Raw genomic sequence first — 13,956 nt, forward strand, 5'->3', positions numbered from 1 at the left:
TAGTCTAGCCCATCATAGGGAGGGCTTATGAAGAAAAATAGAAGAGAATCAACACACTCAAAGCAACCTTAAAATTGCAAATGCCTAGGTATCAATATGAAGGAAAACAGAACTGAATGAGATCAGTTTATCAATCAGAAACACAGAACATTTAGCACCACCTTACCACCTCCAGAGCCAGACATCTGGTCACTTGAGGCAGTGTAGTTTCTGGATTGGCATCATCCATCTCAGAACTCAGAATCAGAATGGACACAGGGCATCAAGCTTTGTTAGTGTCTGGAGACTTGCACAAATTTTCACATTAAGGTACAAGGCAGCCTCACACTGTAGAGACTTTGAAGTACAGCACTTTAAATACAACACTGAAGCCTATTAGATAACAGTATTTGTTACTGAAATCTAGTCCAAAATAATGTTTTGTATCTCACGATTAATGAAGTTAGTTAGCCAGTTCTCTAAATGGAAGTATAGTACAAATACTGAAGTCATTAATCAGTTATCAATACATGTTTAATGTCCCATTACAGTCTCAAGTGCAGTTAATCAAGACAAAGCAGCCAACCAGAATACAGCAATATTTCACGTAACTGGTGACTGGTAAATCAATTACACCAGAAGATACTGGCTGGAATTTGAACTCTGCTGCTCTTCCATTAACACTGATGCACATCAAAATATGAAGCAGCAAAGCGCATCTATATTGTTTCTAACAAACCAAAAGAAAAAGATTACAAAGCATAATACCATGTGCACAAGTTAAATACGATTCAACATTTGTATTTTTTTATTTGAAAACATTTCAACTTTGCAGGAGGCTTGGTCTTAGTGTTTGATAAATTCAAAGGCAGAGACTTGGATATAAGAGTTAATACAAAAACTTGAAAAGGAAGCATCTGAAATAGTCTCCACTCTTACTAAGAGAGCCAAAAAGTTACAAATACAGTGTATGGATAAAGGTTATAGCTGAGGGAAAGGGAGGTACATGGTAATAGTTTAACTTGGCAACAGTTTGAGGTAACATTACTGAAATTCAAAAAGTTCATTTTGGCTATAGGTTGCCTCCAGGAAGACTGAATCTCTCCATTCATTTACCATGCACTCAAAGAACAAAACTTGCCAAATATGGACAGACTTTAGCTAGGAATTTTAAATTACAAAGCACATGCATTATAAAAATATTCTTTCATAACTGATGAAGCATCAGCTAAAATTGTTGGAAATGCTGCACTTATGCCACAGGTTCACCTGACAATTCTGTCAAATGTAACATTTAGGCACAAACAATTACATCAGCATACTTTACTCAATTTAAGGCTTCAGTATGAATAAAGCAATAAAGTGTTATACAAAGCCAAATTATAGTAGCCAGCTCTAATCCCGAATGCAGATCTTTCTTGCTCATGATCTGCACCTGAGATGAAGTTCTGTTTTCAGAAACATCAGTAAGCAGAAAGATGTACTGAGGATTAACAAAAACCAGCAATCTCAATTGGTATGGAAGGATTTCTTTGACAGATCAGTGTTTTAGTCCTTTCACACTGTTTGTGCATGTTTCACTTTTGCTGGTGTGTAGTTTTTGTCTATGATTTCCTCTTGTAGGAACATATGAAGGCAGCGCTCATTTTGTGCCAAGGGATGTCCAGCCACTCTGAAAAGTAAAATACATTCATGATACATTGCATTTTTCAGCAAATAAAATAAACTTTAAAAAGTTGTAAAAACCCAAGATGAATCCAATCTAGAGCAACTAATCTGCTGTAAGAACTCAGCATGTCATGAAGTATTTGGGGAAGAGGGTGTGGGGGAGGAACTGTGAAAAATGATTTTGGGTCAGAAACCTGCACCAGGACAAACCCAAAACAAATTCCTCCCTCCACTTGACCCCCACCCCCCAACTTCCTTCAGCAGACTGCAGTCTTACAATCAAATCTGGAAGTTGATAGTTAGATTGCTCTAATCCAAAGCAAAATCAAAACCCCATAACAAAAAAAAACAAAAGAGGAAAAAAAACAGCTGTTTGGTTAAACAGTTTCCCCCCTCTTTTTTTGTTATGGGAATTTGATTTTGCTTTAGATTAGAAAATATACCTTTTCAATATAATGGTTATACATAGATATGGGGCATTTCAGTTTCTGTTTCCATAATATCATAATGTATTTTGTATTCATCTATGCAAGTAATAAATAAAAATATTGAAAAAGATAGATTACTGTTTTCTCCAGGGAGGAAGTGATGAGTAGTGGTAAGACTAGAAAAGCTGGCCTTGCTTACAGATAACAAGTCACAGGTAGATGGAAAACATCCAAATTCAGAAGAAGTGGAGATAATCCAAGGGCTTGCTACGATGCTCCAATCCTCCAATTACCAGAAAACTGGAGAATGACAAGTTCAATATTCTTGTTTAAGATAGCTAATGGACATAGCCAACAACTACAGATCAAATTCTAAAGCTCACCTACAACAGGGCACAATTAAATAGTAATTGCGCTGATGGTAACCAGAACAATTTACAGGTACATTTTGATGACAGATTTAGGGAAGGTAAATACATCATTCAAGCCTGCTTCCACCTTTCAACAAAGTCACAGCTGATCAAGGTATTGATTAAGGTTTTGATAGTAGAATCAAAAGCTATCAGCTGCCAAGTTAGACTAGGGCTGATTCTACAGACAAGTGGAAATTAAAATCACATTTGTAATTGTGATTGTGTACAAGACAGATAGAGAAGCTGTTCCCATTAGCTAAATGGTTCAAGGGTCAGCTGATGAGATTTGTTCAGTTCAAATGCGGTAAACATGGAAATTTTTTTAATGAAAGTTAACGCAGAAGTCAAAAGCAAGCACAACTCAAAGATAATGTGTACTTATTTTACATACAATGTTCTTACTAGGTTCAAGAAAAGCTGCATTAAGGCAATTTGGAGCCACTCCCCCTTTATATGATTTTTAAACCAATTTAAGAGTTCATCATCTTCAAGAAATTCAGACCACTAATTAATTAACTTGTCAAATCAAAAGCAGACACATAATGAATTTAGATTCAATAGGATTTTGTTTATAGAACTAGAGGCTAACCAAGCAAGGTTAGGAGACAATACAATATTCTCTAATGTATCCACTCATCCCACTACTATTATTCAGACACTAGCTGCCAAAAACTAAACATTAGGGGGAAAAGTATTAGTTTTTAGAAGACTGGGAAAAATCCTATTTTGACTAGTTAGCATTATGCCTGTAGTGTAGACACTTCGAAGAGCCATGTTTTAACTTAACATTACTAAATTTGAAATCAATGACATTTAAATGCAAGCGCAAGAACCAATACTTCTTGACTACAATTTGTCTGGCTTTATTCTGCCGCTGTCTGTACAGAGTTTGTACATTCTCCCCATGAATGAGTCAATTTCCTCTGGGTGCTCTGGTTTTAACTCGCATTTCAAAGACTTACAGGTTGGTAGGTTAATTGGTCTTTGTAAGTTGTCCTGTGATGAGGCGAGGATTAAAATTGGGTTGCTTGGCAGCACAACTCGAAGGGCTGGCAGGGCCAACTATATGCTGTAAATATGTAATACTCTGCCTTAGTTACCCACAGAGGCCTTTTTGTTGGGTACACCTGCTCATTGATGCAAATATCTATTAGCCAAATATGTGGCAGCAACTCAACGGATAAAAGCCTACAGACATAGTCGAGAGGTTCAGTTTTTCAGATCAAACATCAGAATGGGGAAGAAAAGTGACTTAAGTGATTTTGACTGTTGGAACACATGGAACGGTTTGAATATCTCAAACTGCAGATCTGGGATTTTCACGCAGAACAGTCTCTTATAGTTTACAGAGAATGGTGCAAAATATTTAGTAAGCAGCTGTTCTAATAGGGGAGAAAACACCTTGTTTATGAGAGGTCAGAGGGAGAATAGCCAGATTGGTTCAAGCTGACGGGAAAGCAGCAGTAACTCAAGTAACCTTGCATTACAACAGTGGTGTGTAGAAGGGGATTTCTGGACAAACATGTTGAATCTTGAAATGGACATGCTACAGCAGCAAAAGACCATGAGCATAGGTAAAGTGGCCATTTTACGACGAACAGGGAGGTACCTAACAAAGTGGCCGCTGAATCTACATACAGCAAGATTCACCAGTCACATTATAATTGTTGGCTTAAAAAAGTTTCCCCTTCAAAAGAAGACCACCTTGGATGAAAAACATTTACACTTTTGTGGGGTGGAGCAAGAGGCAAATAAGCATAGAACTATTGTTTCAGAAAACCAACATAATGAAAAGCAATTAAAACTTGACTAGACCATCTATTATACCATCTATATGCCCTCAGCCTCAATGGAAGAGGTAATCATTAAAAAATTATTCCGCTCAATTAAAACAACGTAAACTTATATTTCACTAATTTGTGGAACTGACTTCTATTTTATTCACCCAACTCAATTCTTTTGGCATTTACTATAGTATTTAAAAAAATTTACTTGTTAATAAATTGTTCAAGTCCTTGTCTTCTTTCTTCTATAAAATTGTCATCGAATATGCCATCATCCCCTCTGAAAGGTAGCTGACGAAATAGTGCTTTGCCAGGCAGTGGCGGCACCACAACCTAAGGGATGAAATGTGTAAAGTTTTCAGTGAGAAAACAGGAATTAAATATTGTCGTGCAACATACCAAGCACTAGTAATCCAAAAGAAAAGCAGCTCAACTTTTACTTTGAAGAGTACAATACATTTTGAATCTATTTGATAAATGTTAAATCACTATAAGTTGCTTACTTCTATTTGACATAAAGGCAGTTGAAGTCATGGAAACTATGACAAAACAGTACAAGAATGGATATGCCAACCAATAAAGATCATAACTTCCCACCATTTGTCAGTAATTTTCATAAAATTTGTGTATCACAACCTGCCAGTAAATACTTAGATCTTTATTTTCCTCTGATATGTTATACGTGGATCTAACTCAAGGTCAGAACCAATTTCTGAACAATTTGTTTATACTTCAAGAAACAAATCATTGTCTGTTCAAATATAGGATGCATGTCAAGTGCCTCCCTGGAATAGTTTCATCCAAAGCTGCAACTTCAGAACTGGCCACTGCTGGTAAATCTTGATGGAATTAATTAATACTTCCTCTTGATTAAGCATTTCAGTATGTTTATAAACATTAATAAACAAATAAAATCACATTTGGAGGAGCATTGGGTATAAAGCGGGGGGGGGGGGGGGGGGTGTAGTGATACCCATTTTTGGCCAGCTGTAGCATATCTAAACTCCTATCCACACAGAGGACTCTGTGATGCCATTCCCTGGATTGGAATAAGTCTGATAATATGAAAACAATATAGTACTAGTGTAGTAGGGTTAATTTGGTCATCTAAAAAGATTCTTGTATATGTCAACTAAGAAGAGGCAAATGCAACAATCAAAGTGAAATGAATTAAGTCCAGCTTGCCCTGTTACTTCTGTAATCAAGTCCATTCACAATAAGTAGGTAAGCAATTACACTTTCCAATTGATTTGCTCAAGTTTATTTCTTAAAATGCCACAAGGAGTCATAGTCTGTTGGGGCAATAAACTTTCATTCTCCATAAAGTATCAAAACATTTTCCATTCCTACTTTTCCCAGCCATCTGCTGAAAACTTGCATATCCATTGTACTTCCTAGATTTCAACAGAAGTTCAACTACTGTTGCAGTCAATTCATTGTAGAGATTGAAAAAAATCTACAAAGAACATTTTTTTCTTAGCCATGATCTTGAAAATTAACCCTCTTCAACTTGTTCTGCATTTACGCAAGACCCATTTGCAGCACTTTTAAATCCACAGTGGATTTTAAGTTCATATACCTGATATTCACTAAGAAGCAAATTACTTTTAAAAAGGGATTCAAAAGATCACTTTAAATATTTGGGGAAAATGCCAGATGCCCAAATAAAATTTGATCCTTTACCACAGGTGGCAACCAATTTGGCCAAAAAAGTGGCCAAGTTGGCAAGTGTAAAAATTTTGTTGGAATGCAGCAAAGCTTCTTGTTTATTTAAATCCCACCTGTACCAAAAAGACAATGGTCATCTTAACAGCCAAATGAGGCAAATTATTCTTTTTACAATCAGAGCAGTGACATTTTTTTTTTACAGAAACATCTCACACCGGCTTGGCGGACAGCTGAGAGAACATGCCACTTTGTGATGATACAATTTGAAATCCTTTCATCAGTATTTGGATCGTAAACAGTTGAGCCAGTTAACATTGGCTTTGCACTGCTTACATTTCTGTCATTTGTGAGTGAATACTGGATATTCAGTGATAATAGCAGTAAAAACTATGTGGCTTAGTGTCTCCATGAATCTTTTTTTGCAATAAACATTAGTAAAACCATGATATTTAAGTTTATCTGTGAGATACTTTTAAACTGCGTTTACGCTTTGCAGCTTGTTCAGAACGTCAGAAACACCAAAGTAAGGAAAACATTCAAATGATAGAAGCAGCAGAGACTTTCAAAAGCAGAGTGAAGGATTTGACAGGATTGAGAAGGGTGATAAAGCATTATGTATCTTGCGTTCCAAAACTGTGTACAGGATTTCCTCCATAAAGCAGCATTATGAAAATGTTCATAAAATGACTTTGAATAAAAGATCAAAACAAAAAAAGAACATTTCTTGAGATCAGCAACAACAAAAAAAGAAATATTTTGATGACATTTATTTCAGGTAATTCCAATTTAGTTGCTGCTCATTTTGAGATTTCAAAGATTATTGCTCAGTGATGGGGAATATGATAAAGAATCATATCTAGTGTGTGCTCTTTTCCTTTGGATGGTTTTCTAGAAGAAAATATTCAACTCATTAAACAGAAATACTGAAAAACAATAATGGGAACAAACCTAGCAGAACAACAAAAGATTAGTTTATATAAAGAACTTTCCATACATTTGATGAGAGCAATGATGTTACACTGTCAGCTAGGGTAGCCATCATTGCTTGATTTTGGAGGAGTGATTAAATCGGTGAAGAACTAATTAATTTGGTAGTATCACTTGAACAAACTACAGGGGGTTAAAATATATAAGGCAGTAGTAAATGTCTGATCGACAAGTTAACCTTTCAAAAATATAGTTTCTGTAACAATTGATGATAATCTCAGCATGATTGGTAAAAAGGCAGATTTTATCAATCTGTTTACAAAATATGATGGACATCCACTGATTGTAGTACACAAGGAGGCTTCATATGCAGAGCTGGCCTTAAAGAACTTGAAGTGATGAAAATTTTATCTCTGGGCATGCTTTGGGGAAAAAAGGAAATTTCAGTATTTAATGAGCGAGGTGATTTCAGTGTACACAGAACTACACGTCTAAGGTTCTGTCCTTAAATGACTTGAGTGCTTGGATGAAATTTGTCTGATTTTGATTAATGGAAATTTTTCATGTTGAGAATAGTATGATTGTGTGGATCTGTTGTTTTTTTTCTTTTGTAGATTTCTTCTCACATTTAAATGACTTGAGCACCAAATTACAGGGATCCAGCAAAATACTTCATGTTACTTTTGATTAAAAAACCTTTGAAATCAAACTAGATTTAAACATGATGCCAAAAAGGGACTTTAAAATATTTCTCAAATGTAAAAACATGAGATATCAAATTACTGAAAAGAATGAATCTTAAAGAAATCTGTACAGTAATTAAACCAATGTTGTTCAAATTACATTGGAAGGCTCTGAATGTCTAAGTTTAGGGCATTTGAAGAAACAAAATTTATTGAGTATGCAGACAGCAACATCAGACAAACTAAATTTGTAAGTATTGCAGTGGATTGATTTGGATAATTTTGAAATGCAATTGACTGATTTACAAAGCAGCTCAATTTGGAGGTAAAAAATTCAACTTAAAGCTAAACAAGAAAGTATTTAAACAGTTATCGACAGGGTGAAAGCATAAAACTCCAAACTTTCAAATTCTATTCCTGAAACTTGTTTTGAAACATCTTGCAATATTAACAGCATTTTCATCAACATATTTATGTGAGTCATTGCTTTCAGTGATGAACTTGGTCAAGTCTAACTACAGCAGTATACTTACTGATTAGAACTACCTGCATAGCTCCTAAAACCAAATGCAAACCGTATACAAAATGTTTATCATCGTTAATGCAACAAGTCTCACTGAGATCAAAGTATGCTTATTTCTCTTTCCTTGAACTTCTATGAATATACAAAGCTTAATTTCATGTTCACATTTCTTATGAAGTATAATTATACAGTTTAGAAATGCTGCTCTTCAATTGTCTTTTAAAGATTAATTTGTAATATTTGAACAGGCTTTCAAAAATGCTTCACTTATTTCAGTCTCCGTGATATTTTTATTAATAGTAAAACAATATACAGAAATAAGCAACAGGGCTCATACTTTAAAAAGTCCCTAATTATTATTATTAATTCACCAAGGATAAACTCTGCTCAAAATCATGAGGCACGCAAGAATTAAAAAAAAGATTTTCACAAATTTGGTCACTCCGAAAAAGATTCGCCATCCTGCTCTAGACAGTTTGATATAATTTTGAAACAAACTGAAAGGCACACAGAATGTACATCCAAATAAAATTCCATTAACTTTTTGCATTACAATTTACTCAGTACCAATTTCTTTTTAAGATATCTATGTACATCTTTTCACCCCCACAAAAGAGGCAACTTATTTAAAGTTTCCCTTTTTAGAGAAAATTTTAAAATTTGGGCTTTACCTTGCTTTCCCTTTCAAGCTCATTTCTCAGCCATTCAAAATCACTGTATCTTCTTCTCACTGAAGATTCCTTCAATTTGAATATTGGTAGATTAGTCTGAAAAATAATGATTCAAGATACTCAGTGGAATGACAAAGCCTTGTCAAGGAAGTTTAAATTGACTGTTGCAAGTGAAATGATCATCTCCAAGATTTAATTAAGAGTTATTCATAACTTTGAAAGTGAGTTTCACATTTCAAGCAAAAAAAAAGCACATGAAGACTGCAGGACTCAATAAATCAGGATCCAAAGGGAAGCTGGTTCCCTTTTACTCACAAGGTTACAAACCTGTTTAACAGTAAAGCAAGATCAAGAGGACACTTAGAAAGTCTTAATGAGATTTCAATGAATAAATAATAAAGTCAAAATGTTTTTAAGAAGTTTCCATTGTCAAAACATTTCTTCTGCTTCTACCTGGTGTTTTGAGATAGTTAACCACAGATTTGTGAGCTGTCGACAGATTATCAAAGGATCTTCTCCAAGAATGTCCAGTGCCCCCTAGAAATACTTGGCTTACAAGTGATCAAAGTGGAGCAGCAGAATTCAGGTTGGCACCAAGAGCCTCAAATCCAAGCAATGGAAACACAGACACCAAGTGCAAGTGGAGGAACATGCCATCTATTGCAATAAGCAAACCCTGCTCAAATCTATAATATGGACCTTATCCCAATCTCAGAACCCACAAAAATGGAAGGGAAACAGACTTGCCTCAATGCCAAATTATCATCATATGATAGGTGATATCAACTAAATTTCTTCAGTGAGCAGTATCAAACCATCTAAAAAAAAGTTGCTCTTTCAGCTGGGCAAACTTATAGGAACAAATGTGGGCCTCTCAGTCAGTTGAAGTGTCATGAGGATTCCTTTCTCACTTCCATAGTGTTCATCTCCACTGAAAACAAACTTTGCTGACTACACTAGAATACCAAGTGTTCCAAGACTGAGCAAACTGATGAAAAAAGTCACTACCAACACACACAAAATGCTGAAGGAACTCAGCAGGCCAGGCAGCATCTATGGAAAAAAGTGCAGTTGACATTTTGGGCCGAAACCCTTTGGCAGGACTCGTGAGAAAAAGCTGAGTAGGTTTAAAAGGTGGGGACAGAGGAGAGAGAAACACTAGGTGATATGTGAAACTTGGTGGGGTGGTGGGAAGAGAGATTAAGTAACAAGCTGGGAAGTTAATTGGTGAAAGAGACAGAAGACCATGGAAGGAGGAAGGGGGAGGGGGAAAGAAGAGGAACACCAGAGGGAGGTGGCAGACAGGCAAGGTGAGGGAGGGGAAAAAGGGGATGGGAGGCATTACCAGAGGTTTAAGTTGCTCATGCCATCAGGTTGGAGGCTACCAAAATGGAATACTAGGTGGTGTTCCTGCAACCCAAGTATGGCCTCATCACAACAGTGGAGGAAATCATTGACGGACATATTGGAATGGGAAGTGGAATTAAAATGTATGGCCACTGGGAGATACCACTTCTACTGGTGGACAGAGCAAAGATGCTTGACAAAGCGGTCTCCCTATCTACATCAGTTCTCACAGGAGGACACACCGGGAGCACCAAACACAGTAAATGACTCCAACAGACTCTCAGGTGAAGTGTTGGTTCACCTAGAAGGTCCTGAGTGGTACTGAAGAAGGTGTAGAGGCAGATGTAGTAGTTGTGCCATTTGCAAGGATAAGTGTCAGGAGGGAAATCAGTGGGGAGGGATGAATGGACAAGGGAGTTGTGTAGGGAGCTGAGGAAAGTGGAAAGTGGGGGAGGGGAGAGAAGAGAAGTTGTGTTTGGTGGTGGAATCCCGTGCTGGACGCAGACAGAGGCTGGTGGGGTGGTAAGTGAGGACAAGAGGAACCCTATCCCTGGTAGGGTGGTGGGAGGATAGGGTAAGAGCAGCCGTGCATGAAATGGAATGGTGGAGGAAGGGAAGTCTCTTTCTTTGAGAAAGGAGGACATCTCTTTCATTCTAGAATGAAAAGTTTCATCCTGTGAGAAGATGCAGCAGAGATGGAGGAATTCAGAGAAAGAGATAGCATTTTCAAAAGTAGCTGGGTGGGATGATGCAGGATCTCCCAGTGGCCACCTATTTTAATTCCACTTCCCATTCTGATATGTCCATCCTCTGTTCTGATGAGGCCACATTTAGGTTGGAGGAAAAACATGTTATATTTCATCTGGGTAGCCTCCAACCTGATGGCATGAACATAGATTTCTCTAACTTCCAGAAATGCCTCAAACCCCCCCCCCCCCTTTCTTTCTTCCATAGCCTTCTGTCTCTTTCACCAATCAACTCCCTCACCCCTCCTCGGTTTCACCTATCACCTGCTGTTTCTTTCTCCTCCCCCCACCTTTTAGATCTACTCCTCAGCTTTCTTCTCCAGTCCTGCCAAAGTGTTTCAGACAGAAACATCGACTGTACTTTTCCATAGATGCTGCCTGTCCTGCTGAGTTCCTCTGGCATTTTGTGTGTGTTGCTCGGTTCTCAGCATCTGCAGATTTTCTCTTGTTTGGGAAAAAAAGGTCACTATACAAAGATTCAAAGTACACTTACTAGCAAAGAATGTACAAATTCTACAACCTGAGATATGTTTGCTTACAAGTAGCCACAAAGCAAGAAATTCAAAAGAACCTAATTTACAAAGATTAAAAATAAAAGACCAACACCTGATGCGCAAGAGAAAAGACAAATTATGCAAACGAAGTGAGCAACAGCATTCCGAACTAAATGAGTCCTCAGTTCCGAACCTAGGAGCACCCAAGAGTAGGTCCAAAGCCTCGCTCAGTCCGTCATATAGCGGGCACAGAGCACAGCAGCCAAGGCAGTCTACAAAGCCTCAGCATCATGGGAGGAACGAGTAAAATCAACTTGCCTCCAACCTTGGCCGACATCAAAACAGCAGATTGTACCTCACACTCGGACCTGGCTACTGCAAAAGGCTCCAGGCATAGACCATGCTGCCCAGCGACCCGCTCCAGGCCCAGACTTCTCCACCCAGCTCGAAGCCACTCTCAAGCTCTTCAGGTCTGTTCAGCACCAGAACAATCCAACCTTGCACCCAGGCCAGTTGTCATCTGAACACCTCTGCCCCGGCATCTTTAACTAATAGCATGCAAGCTCGAAAGCTGGTAACCCTCCCCACAGCCCTGATTAATGATCTATATCAAATTGTAGAAGGGTGGCTTTAGAGAAGTGGCTGCACCAATGCAAATATGGTCACACTGCTTAGCAAAGGAGGACAAGAGAAAACTAGGAATTTAAAAAAAGAACATGTTTAAATTCTGTGGAGTTATCTTATCAGAGGATCTGCCCTGGGACCAGCATGCAAGTGTCTTTACAAAGGCAGCAAAAGTGCTTCTACTTTTAGAAGTTTATGCAGGTTTAGCATGACATCTAAAACTTCGACAAGCTTCTATCGATGCACAATAGAGTATTCTGACTGGTTGCATCACAGCCTGATACGAAACCACCAATGCCTTGGAACAGAGGGGTCTACAGAAAATGGTGGGAAATGCAGAATCCGTGACAGGCAAAACTTTCCCACTATTGAACACATTTGTAAGGAGTGCTGCCACAAGAAAGCACACCAGGCAGCCCCATCTTCCCACTTCTACCACTGGGCAAGAGGTACAGGAGCCTTAGATCACACACCACCAGGCTCAGGAACAGTTATTACCCCACAACCATCAAGCTCCTGAACCAGCATGGATAATTTCACTCAGCTGAACTCTGAACTGATTACACAACCCATAGACTCACTTTCAAAGGACTCTACAAAATATTCTCAGTATTATATTTTAATTTAAATTTGCACAAGTCGTCTTCCATTGCACATTGGTTATTTGTCATACATGTATAGTTTTTCATAAATTCTATTGCATTTCTTCATTTTCTTGTAAAATTCTGCAAGAAAATTGTATCAAGGTAGTATATGGTGATGTATGTACTTAGCCTCCATCTACTGGAGCCCATTATCACCTTTCAATACTGGTAGCATTGACGTTCCTGTTCGTCATCCACCTCGTTGCCATCAACTTCACCCTACCATCATTCCACACCTCCTCCTCCTCCCACCCCACCCTCCAAACCTAGGCCCATCTGCCCTCACTTATCATCCACACATCTGCATTTTCCACCACTGCCAAACCTGGCTCAATCCTCTTTCAACTCAGTCTACTAATCACCCACTGCCCTCCATTTCACCACTTTTCAAAAAAAAAAAGAGCTGGCCATCTCCCCTTCCACTCAGCACCTTTCAACCAGAAATGTCTCCCCACCCCACACTGCTTCAGATCTTTTAGCCGACTGTTACTGTAACTCTTTGGAATTTAGCAAAGAAGGGGGACAATGTGGAAGTAGTTCCTTTGGATTTCCCCAAATGCTTTTGGGAATACCTCAGGTTCGTTGAAAGGGTTAGAGCAGGGGTAACTGTAGAAATCCATGCTTGGACCACAACTATTCATGATCAAAAAATATAGCTGAGGAAGATGGATTGCCGTTCCTAAAATCAAACACTCAAGAAGCCAAAAAAGCATCTGCTCTCATTAGCTTATTGTTACTTTAGCGATTAAATGATATATTAGATCAAACCCTCCATCTAAAAATCAAAAGTGCAAATTTTTGGAAAAGTGTTCTCAATCCAGTGAAAGTTGCAATTTCTATAGTTAATCTTTTATCTATACACTTGCAAAATTATGTGCAGTGCGATATTAACTTCCATAAAATGGCCTTTTGGAGCAGTGTAGAGAAAACGATGCTCAACATTGTTGGAGGTGGAGTTAAAGATGGCGCTAAACAGCGACTCCACTGCTTGCATCTTCAGAAGCAGCTCTAGTTCTATTTTTAATATCTTTATTTTTCCTTTTCAGGGTTCTTTTGAAGACCCTGACCTGGAGTTACACGCTGACTTCGGTTCTTTACGGGAATGTGACCCGTTCTTGGGGTTTCAGAACTGGCCATTGCCTAGCACGCCAAGGGTTCCAACTGAGAGTCTTGATTGTATTTGGAAGCCCAAGATCTTGGGGCTCCTGAAACGGGCGGATCGAGGGTTGGTGTCATGGCAGGAAACTTGTGTGTCATCAGGGAGGCCGGAAAATCTTTCGCTGTGGGCCCAAAGACCCAAGATCTTTATGATCTTCAGGCACAGAGCTCGTAAAAAGCGACTAAATAAACTTCTAAC

At 38.3% G+C, this 13,956-nt stretch overlaps 1 protein-coding gene across 1 annotated transcript in view; it reads right to left on the bottom strand.

The window, feature by feature from the left end:
* Window positions 1–495: 495 nt before the first annotated feature.
* The window catches only part of snx3 (sorting nexin 3), a 33,585-nt gene continuing 20,124 nt past the window's right edge, over window positions 496–13,956 (bottom strand). Inside the window, exons 2-4 of the mRNA XM_073055879.1 lie at window positions 8,745–8,840; window positions 4,481–4,605; window positions 496–1,651 (exon numbers count right to left, since the gene is read on the bottom strand). Of these exons, the coding sequence (XP_072911980.1) occupies window positions 1,537–1,651; window positions 4,481–4,605; window positions 8,745–8,840 (336 nt within the window). The 3' untranslated portion in view covers window positions 496–1,536. The remainder of the gene's footprint in view (window positions 1,652–4,480; window positions 4,606–8,744; window positions 8,841–13,956) is intronic.

This window comes from Hemitrygon akajei, chromosome 9 (genome assembly GCF_048418815.1).
Source record: "Hemitrygon akajei chromosome 9, sHemAka1.3, whole genome shotgun sequence".
Taxonomy (NCBI): domain Eukaryota; kingdom Metazoa; phylum Chordata; class Chondrichthyes; order Myliobatiformes; family Dasyatidae; genus Hemitrygon; species Hemitrygon akajei.